Here is a 22,605-nt window from a genome sequence, read left to right on the forward strand (position 1 = left end):
AATGATATTAATATGACTAGAAACTATGGAGAGCATCATAAAGTATATAAAGACAGCCATATAGGTGAGAAGGGCTAGCAAAGGACGTCCAAGCCAAGTAGGAGGCCCAACACATCTCAAGTTCGAGTCCAGCTCGGAATTCAGGAACAATCCATCTTAGGTTGGACGCCCAGGCCACATACGGAGTCCGATTTCGATGATCCATGTATGGTTGGAAAGATAATTTCGTATGGCTTCCAATGGCACCGGTCTTGCTTCAAAATTACTTCTGAGTCAATGGAAATCGTCGAAACAAGTAAACCTTCAGAATTTACTAGGGTGCTGTGTCACCTTTTATCGGGCCACGGGCTTTGTAATTTTGCTTGGGACCCAGGCCCAAGTTGTTGTGCGCCCTCACCAGTAGGAGCACACCCTCACCCACTAACGGGGATTGGAGGGAGCCTGGCTGAGTGAGGGTGAGGGAGCCAAGAAGGAGAGGTTCTAGTGAGCTGTGGGCCGTGAGTGGGCAAGGTTCAGGCTTGTTAGTGGGTAGTTTTTGGGCTGCTTGGCCCATTTGAAGTAGGAATGTAGCTTGAATGCTGTTTTTTTCATTTTTTTCAATACATATACATGTATATGATTATATATACTTGAGTGACGGGAAGGCAGGGAAACATGTGGCGTGCGGTCTAGGGTGGGCCACGGAGCAAATCAAGGGTGGGAGGAAGGGTCACGCGGGGGGTTTCTGGACACATGTTTTGTACAGGCGCGGTAGAGAGAGGAAATCAGGAGATGAGATCAAGGGAAACTGATGAGAGCAAGGGAAACACGGAAGGTGCTCCCCCACGTTAGAACAAAGCAGCCATCATTCTAGCCTTCATTACAACGGAGCTCCTCAGCGACGAAACGAGGGTGGCGACCAGTGGTGGGGTTGCGGGTGGCGCTCGGGGGAAGTCGTGCATTGGCAAGCGGACGGAGGAGTCGGCAAATCGGACAGCCAACAGCCGGCGGCGCTCGGCCTCAGCAGACTATGGTGGCTGAGGGGGATCGAGATGGAACAAATATTTTGGAGCAATTGTACTGGTCGTCGGAACAGACGGTGATGATAGTAAAATATCGCCGGAAAACGCCAAAATCAAAATAAGGCTATTTTGGGCATGATTTGATTGAGGTGAAAGATAAGAGAACAGGAAACTCGATGGGACAAAACAAGTTGAATCCAGACAGGGAAGAAAAGAGAAGGAATTTTAGTCACTAAGAATATATTATCAGGCTTAAAATAAATCTAGAAAAGTATAGATTAATATTTTAATCCACGAAAAATATATCCTAAAAAAATTTCAAGAAAAATCCTGGAGATAGTTTGGAACACGATGAGTCCAAATAAAATACTTGAGTCTCATGAAAAAAAAGAGTATTGTAGAACTTTCCATTAAATGGATTTAGCTCTATAGAAAATGAGAATAATTGCTAGAAAGATCTAGAAAATTCTCAAATATTTAGAAAATGGATAATTATACAAGAAAAGATATTCACAACCCAAAATTGAAATTTTGGGGTGTGACACCGTGCAACCCCCAAGGCTTGTGGGAGATTACTCATATCATCCCGTGCAACCCCCAACATCCTTGTACTTAAACTGGTTGGCAACTAAGAGTAACAAATCAGCATAAATAATATAAAGACTTGTGAACACCAAAGTCAATATACCTCTGTAACCCACTTCATTAGCTATTACGTAAGAGACCATGAATGTCAATTAAAGTAAAAGAACACATCATGGGTTAAATAACCAAGCACATGCCACATGTGCAATAATTTATCAATCCTCAACCATAATATCGAAAACCATCATCTAACAAACATTTTATGCATACATGTACTCATGTTAAGAAGGAAAAATATCCACCACATAGCTACATTGATAATTAGGAAGAAGAACATATTCTTACTTTTTCCAATAATTATGAGAGCCATGTACAACCTTACTTTTAGATTATCACAAACATAGAAATGTAAATATTCACATCGAACCCATAGCACATATATCAACCCAATTAGAACATGATAAAATAGATCATATTATATAAGTCGTGGTTCTGAATTTTTATGTGAAGGTAGAATAAATAACAAGTTAAAGCAAGTAGTAACCACTGCTATGTTTACTTGCCTCCAACGAAGAGATGACCGCTTTAGGTGCGATCTGAGGCACTACCACCTGTTTGACAAAGTAAGATTAAATAACAACTCATACCATTAAGCATTTCAATAAGTAAAGCGCTCCTACACCCCCTCCCAAACCATCATCCAACCCAAACATCGAAAAGACCACAAGTCAATTACAGCAGTGCTGCTTCACTTTTTCGTATCTTTTAATATACAAAAGATATGATAGCGAAAGAATACATTATTGAAATCTACATATAAAGACCTAAAACTTTCATGGAGGAACTTTATTTTTATTGCGGCTTTAAAATGGTCAAATCTGCCGCTGAAAATAGAACTTTAAATCTGCCCAGAAAGATGGCCTAAAGAAGGGCTCAACCTTAACTCAAAATTCTACTAACAAAACAGGGATACTGATTTTATAAAATCTAAAATTGAAACTATACTTATCATAAACATACAATAACCAATCTGGAAATGAAATGAAAAGTACTACAAGTTCCCCAAGGTTGGAAAGTAACAATAACCAATCTGGAAATGAAATGAAAAGTCTAATTATGCCTTTAATATTTTTCAAAAACCTCCTTGTTCCGGCCCTGTCCAGATTTTCATCAGAAAATGACAGCTAGCTCATAAAATCCATATCTCTCAAATTACTTGGGCTAAAATCACAAACTACTAGATCTGAATGTTCCCTACAACTTTGTAGTTCGCCCCATGATTTAGTTCGGTCTCTAAGTAGCCAAAATCGTCCTATCAATATGGTTACAATAAAAATAGTGAATCTGAAAACCTAGAGAGACACCAAAATGTTCTTTCTCCCCACTAATCCACTAAAACTCAAAGGCAAACTCCACCATAAATGCCTAATTAGTATAGAAAAAGGGTAAATCTTACTCACCTTAGGTTTCCCCAAACCCTAGCCGCGGGGAGTCAGTGGGAAAAGCAAATTCGCCCCAAAGATGCACCTCTTCGAGCTCCTCTTACTCTCCTCGTTCCATTTTGCTACTCCCCTCTAAGAATTGGGTGTTGCTGTGGGGGGATCTAGGGAGGAGCAGCCATAGGAGAGGAGGAAGAAGAAGGGAACGAGAGAAAGAAATGAGAGAGGAAGCTCGGGGCGGACAAGAAGAAGAGATGGTGTGGGGGAGGGAGGAGGTGGGCTGGTTGGGCCTTTTCCCCCTAGAAAGCCTTTTTTTCTTTTTTTTTGGTGGTATTACAGCCGACAACCATGCAATGTGTGATGTTAGGAGGAGCAGAGAGAATAGGGAATGTCAGTAGCGACAACCAGGAAAACATGGATGATGTGGGACACCAGTGGCCTAAGATATGATTTCAACTCCCCGATGAACAACACCTCCTACCTAACCAACAACATAAAGCTGCTATCACAACAAACATTGCAACATTGCAGGAGGCAGATCTTGGCGTTGGATGCGATGTCTTGTTACTCTTTGTGGCAGCAGATGCTTGGCGCAGCTTTACCACCCACCTCAGCCCGTCCACGACCGCGCTGGCAGCTGGCAACTTGTTGCCGTCCATCCACGCACCCACCTCAACTCGTTCCCATTCCGCCCACCAACCAACCGCTGCTCGTCCCCGACCACCGGCTTATTGCCAGCTGCTCTTCTCCGCTAGCCGTGGCCACGCTGGCATGAGGAAGAGCCAATTTATGACAGACACGAAGGAAGGAGGCCTGATTGAGCTCTGGTATGTAGTGGGGATGAAAGAACGTGTTGCCGTCGCCGAGACGACGAGATCCCATCTGTGCTAAGCGGTGGGGAGCTGAAGCAGAGCAGAAAGCGCTAACAAACACGGAATCATCCAGCAGGGAGCAAATTGAAGCTGAACTTAATTGGAGCTAGAGCGACTGCTATTTCTCTTGGATGGTAAAAATAGTCCAATAAAAATTCAAATTTAATATAACAAGAAACAATAAAGGCAAGAGCAGTCAATCACTTTATGAATGAATTACAAATATAAGAGAAAATAAGAAAACACTGGCAGGCTAGCTGATCTATCCAACTTTACTGCCCCGTGTCCACAACCTAGCAGACGCAGTGAAAATTGCCTCTCGGATCGTATGGCCCACCCACGTCCAGTGGTTAAAAATCCTGGAAGCACGTGCTAATCCAACCTGCCTCCACCACACCTGGACTCTGCTCGGGAAACTCTCTTGGGCACGCGCATTTGGCGCCTCGCCCTTGGCATCATCCTTAATTGCGCCTCTAGAAGAACTTGCACGGCATCATGGTGTCACACGTCTTGCAGCAAGACACGTTGTTCGGGAGCGGTAAGTGTGGGACCTGGTGGTCTACCTCTACAGCTACGCGTGGTGTGGAGGTGGATCTCAAGAAGGCCATGTACAACAACATGATCAACATCGTCTTGAGCGTGCTCTTCTCCGATGACATTGTCGATGTTGGTGCAACATCAGCACAGAGCCTGCAGGCAGGGGCGTAGCCAGCGTGGGGGCAGGGGGCTGCAGCCCCTACCCCCATGTTGTCCATTGGATCCCTACAAGCCCCCTCTAAGAAATTTTGGCATGGTGAAGAGGAGGAAGGAGAAGAGAGGAAGAAGAAGAGAAAGAGAGAAGAGAGGAGGAAAAAGAAGAAAATGAGCCCCCCTTTGGTTCAAGCTCTGGCTCCATCCCTGCCTGCAGGCGTTCATGGAGGAGCTCATTGTATCCATCGCCAGGCTTGACATGTCCGACCTCCTCCCTTTCCTCAAGTTGCTCAACCCCCAAGAATGGTGTCGCTGGGTGACAGGCTACCAGGGGAAGATTTTCCACATACTAGACGACATCATCAACGGTCGGCTGGCCAAGGCAACCGCCTCCTCCTCATCCATGAGAGAATTTAATTGGCTGGCCAAGGTAAGGTTGGATTGGACAAGATTGGACGGTGGAGACTAGCTACTAAGATTGGACTAGATCATAACTTGATATCAATTGGATGTCAATTGGATATCGTCAGTTGGATTTTGGATGATGATCCATTTCAGGAGTACTCAAACCTATGCATCAAATGCCCACTTTGGCAGTGCTCCCTCCACTCTGCTCCACGCTAGATTGCACGGAGCGCTGCCAAACGCAAAAAGACATTGCTCGCTTCTCCTGTGGAGCAAACAAAATCGATTCACAATTTTGTACATACGGTGAGGAGTGGAAAAACCATGCTCCCCCGATTGACAATTTCCATCCTCTTCGTGCATCCAACTCGCCCACCTCGGCTCTTCTCCGTTTGCCCACCGGCCTCAGCTTGTCCACGACCGCCACCAGTACGCTACCGTTCGTTGTTGTCTGTCCAGGTGCCCACCTCAGCTTGTTTCTGTCCACCAGTTCATTGCCAACCGCTCTTCTCCGCTAGTTGCAGCCACGTTCGCACAAGGAAGGGTTGATTTGTGATGGGGATGAAGGAAGGAGGCATGATTGAGCTCTGATCTGCGATGAGGATGAAGGAAGGTGTCACCATTGCCGAGATCCCATCTATGGTAAGCGGTGGGGAGCTGAAGCAGAGCACGAAGCACTAACACATGTGGGATTATCCAGCATGGAGCTAATTGAAGCTAAAATCAGGCAGAGCTAGAGCTAGAGCTAGAGAGACTGCACATTAATTTAGTGTTTGTTTGGCAAGGCTCCGGCTCCTAAAAAACGGCTTCGGCTTCGGCTCCGTCTCCTTTGGTGGAGCGATTTCTGTGGTGGAGCTAAAGCCGCTTTGAAAACGTCTAGCAAAATGTATTCCTCGTATTGTCTAAAAGATGAAATGTCCAAACCCCTAGCAAAATGTTTATCCTATTTTTTCCTTATTATTTTTTCTCCACATTCTCTCTCCTCCTTATCCCCTTCTCCCGCACATGCCGCTCTCCCTTCTCTCTCTCTCCACTGCGAGCTCGGGGGCTCCGCCGCGCTGTTGTCGGATCTACTCCGACTGTGCGCTTCGCCGCAGGCTCCTCCCCAGCCAAGTGCTCTGCTGCACCGCCGCCGTGCCGCGGCTCCTTCTGGGGGCTCTGCCGCGCCGCTGGCTGCCTCCGCCCCGGTGGTGCTCTCCCATGGCCCCTATCCGCCCTCACCAGTCACCACGCTCGAGGAGGCGGAGTCCGAGGGCAAAGACAACATGCGAGATGTGAGGAGCCAGAGGAGCCGCTTGGAGCTACATTTTTGTGTCTTCTCCTTTACCAAATCACTCGAAAGAGTGCAAATTTCGGGCTTCACCATCGGAGCCGGATGCTTGCATCTCGTTTGGGAGGGCTCTGGCAGGAGCCCATCTTGGAGCTGCTCGTGGAGCCATGCCAAAAAGGCTCTTAGAGCATCTCCAAGAGTTTTTCTAAATTTCACCCTCTAAATTATCATTTGAAGAGCCTTATGCATAAAAATCGTTTTCTATATGTTTGCACTCTCCAACAGTTTTCTCTATATCTTGTGTGCACTCTAGAAAGCTATTTTTATTATCTATCTTTGGCTATCAAGAAATGTGGAATGTAGGATATCTATATTTGGATAGCCATTTAGAAGCTATTGGAGAGTATTTTCCTATCAAAATCTCTATTTATGACAATAAAAAAATATATAAAGGATCTCTTGGAGATGCTCTTAGAGCATTGCCAAACAGACTTTGGAGTGGAGGCTCATCCATTCCTATTTATCTTGGAAGTGAAAGCCCAGCTGCCCGAAAAAAATTTAAATTTAATATAACATGAAACAATAAAGGCCAGAGCAGCCAATTATATTTTATCAATGAATCAGAAAATAAGGAAACACCAGCCTGGCAGAACTATCCAACTTTACTGTCCCGTGTCCACAGACACGGTAAAAATTGCTTCTCGCGGATCATGGCCTTGTTTGTTTGGATCACCCTACCATCCTAGTGCGCACATTTTTCGAAAAAAAAATCTCGCATGCATAAAGTACTAAATAAAAACTATTTGCAAAACTTTTTTAGGGATGGATGTAATTTTTCGCGATGAATCTAATGACAGTAATTAATCGATGATTGGCTAGAGTGATGCTACAGTAACCATCCTCTAATCACGCGGTCAAAGGTCTCATTAAATTTTTTTAGGATTACTAGCGTAGAGATTCTAAAGTTGGTTTTACAAACTGACTTGTTTGATACCGTAATTAGCAGTCAAAGTTGCTATATTTCCCAGTACAGTGCAAACCAAACCAGGCCCGTATGGCCCACTCGGGTCCCAACGGTTCAAAATCCCGTACCCCGCGCGCGCTCATGCAGCCTGCCTCCACCGCCGGCAGAAAATTCGAATCATCCCGCCTGCCCGCGCATCCGACCTCACCGCTGCAATTCTCGCCCCATCCACTGCAGGCGGGCCCGAATCATCTGCGACCCCACCCGTCGGCGACGTATCGACGCGGCAATCTTTCTCGCAGGCATCCGTCTGGCAGCCGGGCCCCACACGCCGTCCGAAATCGGGCGCTCCCGCTGCCCCCAATCTTTTGGGTTTCGGTTTCCCACCTCCTTTCCCTCCCTCCCTCCCTGTTTTCACATCTCACCAATCCGATCCCATTCGATTTCGAGTTCAAATCGCCCCCCGGAGGAGCCGTCGCGCTTCTCCCGAACCCCTCGCCTCCCAAACCCTAGTGAGAGCAGCAGCAGCCGCCCTTGCCATGGCGCCGAGCTCCCCGTCGTCCGCCGCCCCCACGCGCGTCTCCGAGCGGAAGCGCGCCGCCAAGGCCGAGGAGGTCTGCCAGATCCAGGAGGACGAGGAGGAGGCCCTGGTGGCGTCCTCAGCCAAGCGCCGCCGCGGGGCGTCCGCCGGGACGAAGCCCAAGCCGCCCAAGGCGGGGCGGAAGAAGAAGGCGGAGGCCGAGAGGACGGAGCCCGTGGAGGACGACGTGTGCGCCGAGGAGCCGGACGAGGAGGAGATGGCCATGGGAGAGCAGGAGGCGGCGGAGGCCGAGGCCGAGGAGCAGGAGGCGGCCGCGGCCCCCGCGGGGTCTCCGGGGAAGAAGAGGGTGGCGCAGCCCAGGAAGAGGGGCGCCGTCGCGGCCGGGGACCACGAGCCGGAGTTCGTCGGCGAGCCCGTCCCCGCCGCCGAGGCGCGTACCAAGTGGCCCAAGCGCTACGACCGCAGCGCCGCCGCCAAGAGGTATACACCTCCCTCCCTACTCTGCTTTGTCTTTTCGTTCGGTCCCAACAGTTTTGCTCCTCTTTTGTTGATTCGTCGCGCGTGTAGGCCGGAGGAGGACGAGGAGCTCAAGGCCAGGTGTCACTACCGGAGCGCCAAGGTGGACAACGTCGTCTACAGCCTTGACGACGATGTCTACGTCAAGGTCATTGTTCGCCCCCTTCATTACCTTCTTTTCTCGCTGTGCTGCTGTTGCTGCTGCGCTCGTGTGCTTGTGAAGGAAGCATTGCTTATTGTCAATTCCCGGTGGTGTGATGCGATGATCTGTGTTTAGCAAGCAGTACACGGCACTGGTATTTCAGGTGGTGCTCTACATGTCTGCATGTACAAAATGCTCTGCTTGGTTACTGGTTTGCTTGCCGTTCTTGGTTGATGTCATTCCTGGTTTTTGATTAATGTTGATTAGTTTGCAGTTCCTTCTTTCCTTTTTTTTAGAAAAAAGAGAAAAAGAATTCGTAGAGACCATTAGGTGGCATTGGGAGAGATATAAGAGATTCATATGACCATTGTAGCATAGAACTGTTCATTGCATATTCTGAATTTCAACTATGTGGAGCTATTTGTTTGTTGGAAAAAGGTTCGTTTTACTACCCTGAGCAATCAAGTTTGTGGGCTAGCCACTTGAACAAAATTTTGACCCAGTTACTTTCCAAACTTTAACTAAATACACCCGATCCAATCTGCTGCTCAATGAATACATTCAGGGTAGCATTTTAGCAAGCTGCAGGTCAATCAAACAAGATAGGTGTAGAGTGTTCTAGTGTAAGCTGAATGCTCCAACTTTTTTTTTGTTTGAAAAACTGTAAATGTTGCTCCACCATGAGTTTTGCTATTTTTTTTTGTTTTGCCTTTGTTTACGGTGTGCTTGTGCCTTTGTGATGAAATAAAACATTGATTGGTTTTGAAAGTCAATCCCTCATGATGCAATGTGGGTATGAAAAGCTGTGCATGGTTCTGGTAGTCTGGTGGGTAGAGGGTTGCAATGGATGCATGTGTCCAAAATGCCCTTCTTGGCAGCATCTTTCATGTATATAGAAAATATTTATCGGCTTGTAGTTTAGTTTGTATTGCGTAGTGCTCGTTTGGTTGTGCCCTATTTGGACCTTCAAGTGTTATGAGCAATTTGCACACATATTTATTCTAGATTTGACTGACTGATTATGATATTTGCTTGAAATGCAACAAGGAAATCTACTCTGGAATTCCGTGATTATTGTTTGGCTTTTGTATAAGCTGCAAATAAAAATGGACCCATTTGATTCTATAAAAAAAACCATGATCTTCACTTTTGCCTCTGCTTGTTTAAGCAAACTGAGTGCTGTAAATGTTGTTTATTTTCCAAAAGTGATTAGTCCCATGCTTCATTTATGCTGTAAATGATCTTCCATTTGTCATCTTCAAAATTTTCTGAACATTTTCATCGGTTGTATATTCTAACATTTCTGATTTCTTTTATGCACTGTAGTGAATGTTGCCATGTTACATTGCGAAAAAAGGAAGTTTTTTTAATATTGATTCCTAGTGATGTGTTTAGCAAGCAGCATATGCTATTGATACATTAAAGTGGTACTCTGAACTTCTGTCTGTACAAGACCCTCTGTTTTTTTCCTTACCTTTTTTATTGAATTGTAGTTCAACTTGCATGGAGCAGTAGTTCTTGTTTTTTCTTCTTCTATTGGAGCATTAGTGAATTGCCTGCCTTTCCCCATTAGCTTAGGCTTTTGGGAGGCTGATGACATGTGCTTGTGAGAGGGAGTGTTGAAGTATAGGTGAACTGTCAAGCTTTCCACATTAGGTTAGGTTTTTTGTTGAACTGGTAGGTGCATGTGACTCAATTGTTTCAATCTATTCTATGATTCAAGTGTGTGAAGCTTTATTTTGATGTACCAAAAATTCATGATAATGTAACTGAATGCATATGGCTGACTCATTAGGAAGTTTTCCGTTGTGATATTGTTTCAGGCACGACTAGATGCTAGCCTAGAATCTTGTGATAATTATGAGGTCTTGGGTGTATAGCTATGTTTTTAAAGCGGTAAGGCGAGGCGAGGCGATCCACCACCGCCTTATCGCCTAGGCGACGCCTAGGCGGGCTAAGGCGAGACCTTAAGCAAGGCGAGCCGCCACCGCCTTGTCGCCTAGGTGACGCCTTGAAAACAGAGGTGTATAGGTTGCTGATAAAAGCTGGATCCTTTTGAATTTTATTAAGATTAACTTGTTCACCATTTCAGTGGGACTAACTGTTCTACTATAAGCTGAATCCTATGAATTATGTTTTATTTAAATAATAAAAAATGTTTGTTAATTGGTTAATCCTGTTTCTAACTTGCATTTGTCAGTGCTTGCTTACATCACAACGACCTATGCGATTACATGGTGCTATCCTTTTCTTGTCTGGCTGTGTATGATTCAAAAGTGTTGTTTATTGCTTGATTTCTAGTTGGTGAAAGTTCTATGAGTTTTGACTGAATGTTGGCATAGTTTATACGTTGGACAAGAAAGAGTATTCTACTCTGTTCGCTGTGTTGTGGCTAGTGGCTGTTGCTGATTTGTTGTGAGAGAAAATTACTACTGGCTGGCTGGTGGTTGGTGGCTGTTGCTGGTTTGGTGTGAGAGAAAAATATTGTTGGCTGGTTGCAGCAAAGTTTTCTGTTCATTGTTTATGTACAACTGGATAATTTTCTCTCTCACTACACCATTTGTCATGTTCTCCAATAATAGTACCTTACATTTTCACCTTTTTGCCAATCATATAGGCTGGAGAAAATGAGGCTGATTATATTGGCCGCATTACTGAATTTTTTGAGGGGACTGACCACTGTCAGTATTTTACTTGCCGTTGGTTCTTCCGTCCTGAGGATACGGTATGTATTGATTTTTTATTTTTTTTCTGTCTCCCACTAGGAATATAATTGAGTGCTATCTTTTTGCAGGTTATCAATTCCTTGGTGTCCATAGATGTTGATGGCCAAAAGCATGATCCCAGACGTGTTTTTCTTTCTGAGGAAAATAATGACAATGTGCTCGATTGCATCATCTCAAAAGTCAAGATAGTCCCTGTTGATCCAAATGTAAGTTTTCTTGTTCAGAGCTTTGTCTTGTTATGCACATAAAGTTCCTCACTAAAGTTGTTTCTGTCTTAGATGGATCCAAAAGCCAAGGCTCAACTTATAGAGCATTGTGACTTGTACTATGACATGTCTTACTCTGTTGCGTACTCTACATTTGCTAATATCCCATCAGGTAATTACTCCTACAGCTTCCTTTACTAGTTTTGGGTGTGTTCAAATTACTTGTTTTGTCAACTTAGTGCTACAATAATACTCGTCGACTAATAATTTTATTCAATGTGCACCGGTTTCTATTTTCATATAACGGATCTAGACAGTCTATAGTAACAAACATTATTGAAAGCTTTTGCTATTTTTTGGCACAAATCCTAACTTTATTTCTCAACTAGAAAATGGGGCATCAGGCAGTGAAACTACTTCTGGTATTTCTGATGATGCGGATTTGGGGATGTCATCACATATGCCAGGGAGAACAGCAACCCTGCTTGATCTGTATTCTGGCTGTGGGGGCATGTCCACTGGGCTTTGCTTGGGTGCAGCACTTGCAGGCCTCAAACTTGAAACTGTAATTTTCTACCTTGTCATTTGATGGAAGGGAATATATCCATGTCCTCAGTACTAATTCTATTCTTCTGGCTATCGTTGCAGCGATGGGCTGTTGATCTTAACAGCTTTGCATGCCAGAGTTTGAAGTACAATCATCCACAAACTGAGGTATGGGCAGTAAACTGAATCTTGGTTTCCTTTTATTATGGACGGCTGCTGCTACAAAGTATCTTTGGGTCTTTGAGTGTAGGTTCGGAATGAGAAAGCCGATGAGTTTCTTGCTCTCCTTAGGGAATGGGCAGTTCTTTGCGACCAGTATGTCAACAAAGATGTGTGTTCGGATTCAACAGTCCCAGAGGATCAAGAAGATGATGACAGTACTCTTGATAAGGATGAATTTGTTGTAGAGAAGCTTATTGGGATATGTTATGGTGGCAGTGGCAGGAAAAATGGGATCTATTTTAAGGTACATATGTGTTATTTGTTTATGCTGTTTGCTTGGATTTCTGAAAAAGGCTTCATTTGCATGCCAGCAGTTTTTAAGCATTTCCAAGAAAAAAGTTTAGTTACTATGGAAATCTAAAAAAAGTCCGGAGTTCTAAGAAATTATTTTTTTTTTATGTTTGTTCTGTAACAATACTGAATTTTTGCAGGTCCAATGGGAAGGATACGGTCCTGAAGAGGATACATGGGAACCCATCGATAACCTCAGGTTAGTGTATGATAACTTATCTGCCTTGTTGCCAGATATATTAATTTGTAGTCCTAATCCTTGTTCCATAAACCAGTGACTGCCCACTGAAAATTAAAGAATTTGTACAAGAAGGTTACAGGAGGAAAATTTTGCCATTGCCTGTGAGTATTTATTTGGTTTTGATGTTCCTCCATGTTTAGCTCCACACTTCTGTTTGGTAATTACATCTGCCTCTCTCTAATGTTTTGAAAGGGTGATGTTGATGTCATTTGTGGAGGCCCACCATGCCAGGGGATCAGTGGGTTTAATCGATTCAGGAACCGAAATGAGCCCCTTAAAGATGAGAAAAATAAACAAATGGTTACTTTCATGGATATTGTGGCATACTTGAAACCCAAGTATGTTCTCATGGAAAATGTTGTGGACATACTCAAATTCGCTGATGGCTACCTAGGACGATATGCTTTAAGCTGCCTGGTCGCTATGAACTACCAAGCACGGCTTGGAATGATGGTGGCTGGCTGTTATGGTCTGCCACAATTCCGGATGCGTGTTTTCCTTTGGGGTGCTCTTTCTTCCATGGTCTGTTCTGTTGCTTGCTGCTTTATAATCTTTTTAGATTTCTTTAGCCTTCATGAGTAATCAGCTGTATTTGTCAATGTAGGTGCTCCCAAAGTACCCTCTTCCTACACATGATGTTGTTGTGCGTGGAGGGGCTCCTAATGCTTTTTCTGTAAGTACAGTCGTGGCTTTTAAAATCTCAGGAAGTGTGAGAGTTAGTGACTGATTTGATTTTGTTTGCAGCAAAGCATTGTTGCATATGATGAAACTCAAAGGCCTTCCTTAAAAAAGGCCTTACTTCTTGGTGATGCTATTTCAGACTTACCGCAGGCAAGTCCTTTTGCAAGTTTCATACATTGTGCAACCTGTACATGCAATCTAATTTTGTTTCTGCAGGTAGAGAATTATCAGCCTCATGATGTAATGGAATATTCTTCTTCCCCCAAGACAGAATTCCAGCGCTATATTCGGCTTGGTCGTAAAGGTAAGGCCCAATGAACTCTACGGTTCATGTCCAAGTGGCTCAACTGACAAAAAAATTCAGTGCTAATTTTAGCTTTCTGTTTCATGCTCAATTTCACTTTGTTTAAATGTTCCAGACATGTTGGATTGGTCCTTTGGGGAGGAGGCTGGTCCAGATGAAGGCAAACTGTTGGATCACCAGCCCTTACGGCTGAATAATGATGATTATGAGCGTGTTCAGCAGATTCCTGTTAAGAAGGTTGGCTGTTGAACTATGCTCCTTTTATGTTGCCTCCTCACCTTCATCAATCCTTATAACTATTTTCTGTTACAGGGAGCCAATTTCCGAGACCTCAAGGGTGTAAAGGTCGGAGCAAACAACATAGTTGAGTGGGATCCAGAAATCGAACGTGTGTACCTGTCGTCTGGGAAACCCCTGGTATGGGTTCAATTGCGCAGTTCTCTATAGAATGTTAATGTGTCAGGTGCAAATTTTATGTTAATGCACAAATCCTTGTAATAGGTTCCAGATTATGCGATGTCATTCATCAAGGGGAGGTCACTTAAGTAAGTGGTGAATAGACCCTGATTTCTTTTTCTACATAAAAAATGGAAACTAGCAGTTGTTCTTACAAATGATTTTGTAGGCCATTTGGGCGCCTGTGGTGGGATGAGACAGTTCCTACCGTTGTGACCAGAGCAGAGCCTCATAACCAGGTCAGCTTTAGCAAAACTACTCTGAATGTGTCTGCAGCTGTTTTGTTTACTGTTATTGTTGTCTGCAAGTGACCCTGACTGAACATGCTGTCCACAGGCTATATTGCATCCGACTCAGGCAAGAGTCCTTACAGTCCGGGAGAACGCAAGGTTGCAGGGCTTCCCTGATTACTACCGATTGTTTGGTCCGATCAAGGAAAAGTAAGCTCCTCTTAAAAGTTTGTACCTAAGAAATCTCTCTTGAAACACTGTGCAGTAAGCCATTTGTTCTGCCAGTTACAGCAATCAACATCCTTAATTCTGAGTGGTGTGCTTTGTCTGATGGTAATAGGTACATTCAAGTCGGCAATGCAGTGGCTGTCCCTGTTGCCCGGGCACTGGGCTACTGTCTGGGGCAAGCGTTCCTGGGTGAATCAGAGGGGAGCGGCCCACTGTATGAGCTGCCTGCAAGTTTCACCTCTGTGGCGAGTGTGGCTCATGCGAGGGCTTCCTCTGTTAGCACTCCTGCAGGGGAGGTGATTGAGCAGTAAAAAGAAAGCAGAACTGAGCAAGGAAAGACCAGAGCAAGTCTGGTTGGGTTTGATTTGGGTCCATCCAAGAGCATGCTACTAATAATCATGCCATCTTGTTCTAGTTCATAAGATTGGATTGATGAATGTAGGCATGGCGGCAGTCGAGTTGGAGTGCTTGTTGTACTGTATGGTGCGGTGTCAAAACATTAATTGGTGGAGACCCTTCTCATGTCTTCTCAATTGAGCAGTCTGCTGATTTGATGCTGTGTATCATGTATGTGTATTCAGACCAACCATTCATCTAATTGATCGATGTAAGGAGAACCAACTGATGTGTAATTGTGTTCAACGAAAGTAATGTACTCCCTCTGTTCCAAATTATTAATCGTTTTTGCTTTTCTAGATACATAGTAGATTTTGGTATGCAATTAGACAATGCAAGTCGGGACAGAGGGAATGCTTTGACATGAATCTTGTGTGATCTTATTGTATTCTTTGCATTCATTCTTTAGTTAGCTGCGTGCTTTCTATCGCTCTACATGCAAATACGTGTGGGCTTTATTTGGAGTGGTAGCTAAAAATGGGAGATGGCAGCAGGGAGGTGGGGTGATGGTTGGATGGTGCCACGGAAGGCGCGCCCCTTCTTCCCTCATCCTCTGCCACCCCCGATCCGGCTTCGACCCCTTTCTCCTCCCTCTTCACCTAATCACCTGCACGGGAATGGAAAAGGTACACAATCCTGCATATCTACCTGCAGATCGCTAGCGTCCACATGTATTCATAATCAGCTGTTTCTCCGTTGCAACTTATTTTGCGATTCATTCGGAGTTTCATGCTGTTAATCACGCATTTGAGTGCACCCACTTGCAGCTTCATTTGTTCTTTGAACATTAATCCCAAGAGCCTACGAATTCTTCGTATCTTTTATTGTTCATATATGCTGACTTGTTATACTCTGTATATTTATTATTGTAACGCTCATGATGATATGAGGCATTGCAATGATGGTTACTCCCATGTATGTTCATCGTACCACATGTATCCATTAGTAATTATCATCTGGATTATGTCGCCAGTAAAGCCCAATCATCAATTTCAGGAACACATGTACACTCGATTAAAAATAAAAAGTGTAACAATTTCTTTTCTCTTGTAATGTTGCAGCAGTTCTATTTTTTTTTCTCTTATTTAATCAGCAACAAAAGTTGCACCTTGTGCTAGCTCTTCAGTTTACAATGTGTTCTCCCAATTTCGTCTTGCAGGGTGTCGAAGCACAACTAAGAGCTAAAACTCTTAGCTATCAAATATAATATACTACATAAATATAGGACCCTCAGGGTCAAGGGGGGTGGAGTTCTCCCCATTTGCAGGAAGAGCTCCATCCTCAATCTGCGAGAAGAAACCAATAGATGGCCTCTGCCCCACGGTCCTCGCCGCCATCGTCGTCCAACTCCAAGCAGTCACCACCGTCTTCTAGTAACTTGTCGCCGCCACCCTCACAACAAGCATCAACCTCACCGCCAAAGGTTCAATCGTCGCAATCATCCTCATTTCCGGCGGCGGAGTTACCACCCCCGCCGCCACCACCAAGAAAAAGCGGTGGTTCTACTAGCTCCAAAGATGGAAAGAAGAAATCGTCGTCTTCGTCGTCCTCAGATAATACGGCCGCCGTGATCACCGGCGTGGTGCTCGGAGTGGTGGGTTTCGCCCTGTTGATGGCCATCGTGGCGTGCGTGTGCTGCTCCAGGAAGAAGAAGAAGAAGCATTCACAACCAATGAACATGCCCTTCTACACCGACGAGAAAGGTGATGATAGATGTGTACTTCAATATACACATATGTGCTACTTTTACACTTTAGGTGTAGCAGTTTATTCTACATCAATAATAGCTAGACTGAGTTGATGAATTACCGAACAAATTATCAGTAGTTCAGTAATTCAACTCGGTAACCACTGAACATGTTGGGGGCAAATAAAATGGACTTGTATTGTATGTAACCCACCCACCATACAATGCACCGTGCAGGCAATGTGTACTACCCGAACGCTGGCATGCCGCCCGTGTGGAAGCAGTATGGGAGCAACGGCAGCATCGCTCCTATGCCGGGATGGCACCCCGCCGGCGGCGGTAACCCTCTGTCGCCGCCGCCGGGCTCGATGGCGGCGCCCCTGAGCGGCGAGATGGGCGGCCCCTACTCGTCCGGCCCCCACGGCCCCGCCCTCCCGCCGCCCTCCCCGAACGTGGCGCTGGGCTTCTCCAAGAGCGCCTTCTCGTACGAGGAGCTCGCGGCGGCGACGTCGGGGTTCTCCCCGGCGAACATGCTGGGGCAGGGCGGGTTCGGGTACGTGCACAAGGGCGTGCTCGCCGGCAGCGGCAAGGAGGTGGCGGTGAAGCAGCTCAAGTCCGGCAGCGGGCAGGGGGAGCGCGAGTTCCAGGCGGAGGTGGAGATCATCAGCCGCGTGCACCACCGGCACCTCGTCTCCCTCGTCGGCTACTGCATCGCCGGCAGCCAGCGCATGCTGGTCTACGAGTTCGTGCCCAACAACACGCTGGAGCACCACCTGTACGCCGCCGGCAAGGTCATGGACTGGCCCACCCGCATGAAGATCGCGCTCGGCTCCGCCAAGGGCCTCGCCTACCTCCACGAGGACTGCCACCCCCGGATCATCCACCGCGACATCAAGGCCGCCAACATCCTGCTCGACAACAACTTCGAGGCCATGGTGGCCGACTTCGGGCTCGCCAAGCTCACCACGGACACCAACACGCACGTGTCCACGCGCGTCATGGGCACCTTCGGCTACCTGGCGCCGGAGTACGCGTCCAGCGGCAAGCTCACGGACCGCTCCGACGTCTTCTCCTTCGGCGTCATGCTGCTGGAGCTGCTCACGGGGCGGCGGCCCATCGACACCACCAACTACATGGAGGACAGCCTCGTGGACTGGGCGCGCCCGCTGCTGGCCGCGGCGCTGGCGGGGGAGGCGGGGTTCGAGGAGCTCGTCGACCCGCGCCTCGGCGGCGAGTACTCGCCCACGGAGGTGGAGCGCCTGGCGGCCTGCGCCGCCGCCAGCACGCGCCACTCGGCCAAGCGGCGGCCCAGGATGAGCCAGATCGTGCGCGCGCTCGAGGGCGACGCGTCGCTGGACGACCTGCACCAGGACGGCGTCAAGCCGGGGCAGAGCATGCTCTTCTCCACCGGCGACGGCGGCGGCGGCTCCCAGAACATGTCCCGGTTCCGGCAGCTGGCCTTCGACAGCGGCGACTACGACGACTACTCCTCGGACTACAGCACCGACTCCTCCACCGCCCGCCCGCCACGCAGGCCATAATTAATAATCGTCCCCCAACTAATTAACTTACTTATTATTCCTACAACTACACTACCTATATGTATATATGCATATACGTACACATATATATACACACAGGAGCTATATATATATATATACACTGTTACTGTACATATATACTAGATCGATGGGTACTAGTAAAAGAGAGAGGGTGATCGATGGAAAGAGGGACGACGGAAGCAAGTGATGACCTACATACATACTGGATCCATAATGCATGGTTCTATATGTGTATATCCATGAGTGAGTAATAACTCTCAGATGACTCTTCTCCATCTTTTTTGGTGAACTAGTACATGCACATATATGCATACCACATCATGTTAGGGTAAAGGATCATGCATGACAGAGTTGTAAAGGGTGGTAAATTGACAACAGTATTAGTTGTTCTATCTTTTGACATACTGTCTTCCCGATCTGTAGCTCGTGGATGGATTTCTTTCTTCACAATTACATGAACAAGCTCGTGCACACACCACCAACGCTAAATGCGAGTGCCCTCCTTTTAACACACCTATGAAAATCATATACTAGCACGGATAAACAATCTTCAACAATTGAACATTTACGCATGCCCTTAGAATATCTGTGAATAAGGTGGACACCCAAAGTGCATTTCTAGGGGCGGGTGACGCCATCACCCATCTCAGGAACCCGCCCCTAGAAATGCATTTCTAGGAGCAGGTGACGGTGTCACCCGCCCCTAAAAATGGCGGCACAATATTGTTTTCCCGTACTCTGAATCCTCAAGAAACTCGGTTTGGTGGCAGCGATATAGAACAAATGAACGAAATTGGTCGTAGCAGCTTCATGGTTGTGGTTCTAGTTCTCCCTTCATCACGCGATTCTAGAAAAAAAATAGTAAAGAAGGAGGAGGATGAGGATGAGCGCCCCTAATATATGCATACCACATCATGTTAGGGCAAAGGATCATGCACGACAAGGAGGAAGAGGAGGAGGAGGAGGAGGAGGAGGAGGAGGAGGAGGAGGAGGAGGAGAAGGAGAAGGAGGAGGAGGAGAAGCAAAAGAAGGAGGAGCGCCCCTAAAAATATATATGCATACCACATCATGTTAGGGCAAAGGATCATGCACGACGGAGTTGTAAAGGGTGGTAAATTGATAACAATGTTAGTTGTTCGATCTCTTAACATATCGTCTTCCCTATCTGTAGCTTGTGGATGAATTTCTTTCTTCACAATTATATGAACAAGCTTGTGCACACACTACCAACGCTAAATGCGAGTGCTCTTCTTTTATCACACCTATGAAAAATCATATACTTGCACAGATAAATGATCTTTAACAATTGAACATTTTCTTTTGAACATTTACACATGCCCTTTGAGCATCTCCATCAGTTCCCCAAAAAATATCTTCCAATAAGATAGTGTTGGGATATTCCAATACCATATATTATTGGGAGAGATGATTTTACAGTTTCCCAATAACCTCATCCTAATCAAGTAACATATTGGAAGAGCCAAAATTCTTCTTTTATTTGAGGGAAGTTGGGATACAATATTAGGACAACTAAATAATCACTACAAGAAATCTTGGCTTGTATGACAAACCGAATCTGTCATATAAAGTACGAAATTGGTCATAAAAAGTATGTTATAACGAAAAACCCCGCATCACGAGGTCGTCACAAAACGACCGTCACATAATATACCTCGTGACGGTTTTATGGTATGTCGTCACAAAATATCAGTATCTTTTGTGACGGAATCCTTCTAACGTCACATATTGTTACATTTTTATGACGACTAATTTTGTCATATATTAGTTAGTCAACGCGTCACGTTATGTACGAGTCGTCACAAATGGTAAGCCGAAGACCAAGTTTGGATAGTTTTTTGTGACGCCACAGGGTCGTCATGTATAGTTTTGTAGATTTTGTGACACTTATATTTGTCATGTTTTGTACTTTTTCGTATGATATTTAGACACATCTGGAGACGCATGTGTGGCGTCACAAATTGTCATTTCATTCATGACGAGCGTGGCATGCATATTCAGTGACAATCCACTGCTCTTTCATCACAGCACACAAAAGCATAATACACATATATCATCAAAGCCATCATCACAATTCATAAATCATTCAGAATTCACAGATTGACATCCCAATGATAACACAATTCACTGAAGCCATCATGCATACACATGTTCCAACCACAAACTTACATCATACTTGTTCAACCACATAGTTCCAGGTTCTAGCTAGGTTCCAACACATAGTTTCAGGTTCCAGCAAACATACAAATATATGGCACAATCTAACATACAACCAGATGACACATAGTTCTGACAAAGTTCCAAGCACAGACTAAGTTGAAGCAATGTAGCAAAAGCTTAGGCAAAGGCCTCATCCTCAGAAACTGCATTCATACCTCAATCTTTCTGAAGTTTTAGGACAGCTCGCAACAGCGCATTAGTCTCCTCAAACCTTGTAGTCATCCCCCTCACTTCCTCTTGGGTCTGCCGCAGCAAATTTTGGTTTTCTTCAAGTGCGGCCTGCTGAGTTTGAAGCTATGCCTGCAACTCTTCCTGCTTCCTAGCAACTTCCTCTCTTTCAGCTTGGAGGGCTGCCTCAAACTGAGCTTGCATGCGTTCTTGTGCTGCTGTCGATGAGGACTGACCAGTCTTTGATGGTCGAGGGACACCAATGTTAAGAAGAAATGTGGATGAGAGGCTGATCTGGCTAAGACTTTCATCAACAATCTTGGAGGGAGACTTTTTTGCTTCTCCTTCTGGCTCTCTATCCCTCTCTGCCACCATTTGTTCCTACATAAAAAGAATGCACTTAATAACAAGGCTGTAGAACAGTGTTGAAACAGGCATGTACTTGAGTACAGTAGATGTGTCCAATCATTTTGGAACTTACATATATTTCATTGGCAAGAGGAGTGCGACCATTTTTGCGACTATTCATACATTCCCCAAAGAACTCTACAACATCTGGATCACTGTTGTTATACTTAGGCCTCTGCAGCATGTAAAAGTCTTGGATTACTTTGAAGCACACATCTCAGTTTGCATGCTGTAGTAACAAAAGGATCCAGCTGAACACCAGGCAATCAGTGTTCATATAGAACAAAATAACCACATACAGTACAAGAAGCAAAATGTTACTATCAGAAAGAACTTTGCCACTTTTCATCCATCTTTCTCAGTTTCCCTCTCCAAATAAATTGCAAAAGGAAAAGCACTACAAATAGCTATTCAGTAGAGGAAAAGCACAATATAAATCTACTTATTTCAACATGATCAATCTTTCTCAATATAAATTAGCATACATCATTTTCACATGTTCAATGTTAGCTTTTATAAAGTTAATAATAACCAATATTTTTTAAGGACACCTAGCCATGAACTCCATTTTCCTTTGCAATCTAACAGGAGCTTAAAGATGTTGAACATAAAACCCAAAAGCACCCCAAAAGTGTGTAGTATAGTACCCCAAAAGTGAAAGCAATAGTATTACCAGGCTGTATCGATGGGCTATGTAGCACCTAGAACCAGTTTTTTTGGTGAAGCTTCACGTTGCCTCGGTTTACTTTATTCTTCGCGAATTTCTCCTGCACCACAAATGCAATACAGACATTATTAAGTTGAGTTACAGTCAGAACAACAAAGGACGTAGAACTGTTATCTTATTAAGATGTGAATAGTACCATCTTGGGGGAAGGACATAAAAAGATGAAAGATGATGGTTACTTCAAGAGCATAAACATCCAAGGCCGATGGTATAAGGATGATCCTTTCATTATGGCCACAGATGCTACACAAGTATTTTTCTTGGAAGATACAAAATTAGGTCCATGTTGGCGAGTGCTACAAGAATTTGGCCACAGACATATATTTGATGTCGAAGAGTCCGATACAAACCAACCAATCCATGAGCAAGTACAAATGAGATGTCAAGAGGCATACCAAGAGGAGCATATTTCATCTAGAGATGCTGCAGTGAGAGACATTCCTCCAGATATTAATTTGTTGCACATGGATAATGAACCAGACAGCCCTATTAGTAGAGACCTCGTCGAGTGCATCCGTCGACAAAAACATATTGCTCAAGGTGATGAAGCAGACCACGAAGATGTAGATCAAGACGAAGATAAAACCTACCTTGAGTACCATAGTCTAGAAGAAGGCAATACTTCAGGAGAAGACAGTGATGTTGATTGACCTTTGCATTTCTAGAGATTTGTGAACCATCAACTTTTCTATTATTGATTTTGTTGTATTTAAATTATGCTACTACATTTGTATCTGAATTATCAGATTGTAAGATCTTATATGCAATGTTTTTGTTTTCAGTGGATACTTCATGTGTGATGCAAGTTACAGTGTCTAGATTTCATTTGACATGGTGTATATGTATATAGTCCAAGGTTTCTG

General features: G+C 45.0%; 2 protein-coding genes across 3 annotated transcripts; both read left to right on the plus strand.

The window, feature by feature from the left end:
* The first annotated feature begins 7,637 nt into the window (after positions 1-7,637).
* LOC120651470 (DNA (cytosine-5)-methyltransferase 3-like) lies at positions 7,638-15,234 on the plus strand. Of its 2 annotated transcripts, XM_039928951.1 has the most exons (20): positions 7,640-8,247; positions 8,335-8,431; positions 11,043-11,150; positions 11,220-11,357; positions 11,430-11,529; positions 11,747-11,922; positions 12,006-12,071; positions 12,154-12,369; positions 12,557-12,615; positions 12,692-12,758; positions 12,850-13,179; positions 13,262-13,330; positions 13,402-13,488; positions 13,555-13,642; positions 13,758-13,879; positions 13,955-14,059; positions 14,144-14,187; positions 14,268-14,337; positions 14,435-14,538; positions 14,669-15,234. In XM_039928951.1, exons 1-20 carry the CDS (start codon positions 7,766-7,768, stop codon positions 14,865-14,867), a joined length of 2,727 nt encoding a protein of 908 aa, XP_039784885.1. In that variant the 5' UTR covers positions 7,640-7,765; the 3' UTR covers positions 14,868-15,234. The 2 variants fall into 2 exon arrangements, with proteins under 2 accessions (XP_039784884.1, XP_039784885.1); XM_039928950.1 differs by having other exon boundaries at positions 7,638-8,247; positions 13,402-13,642.
* A 1,024-nt stretch (positions 15,235-16,258) lies between these two features.
* LOC120648005 (putative proline-rich receptor-like protein kinase PERK6) lies at positions 16,259-18,180 on the plus strand. The gene is made up of 2 exons (XM_039924791.1): positions 16,259-16,655; positions 16,877-18,180. Exons 1-2 carry the CDS (start codon positions 16,259-16,261, stop codon positions 18,178-18,180), a joined length of 1,701 nt encoding a protein of 566 aa, XP_039780725.1.
* Positions 18,181-22,605: the final 4,425 nt, after the last annotated feature.

The sequence above is a fragment of the Panicum virgatum genome, chromosome 9K (assembly GCF_016808335.1).
Source record: "Panicum virgatum strain AP13 chromosome 9K, P.virgatum_v5, whole genome shotgun sequence".
Lineage (NCBI taxonomy): Eukaryota > Viridiplantae > Streptophyta > Magnoliopsida > Poales > Poaceae > Panicum > Panicum virgatum.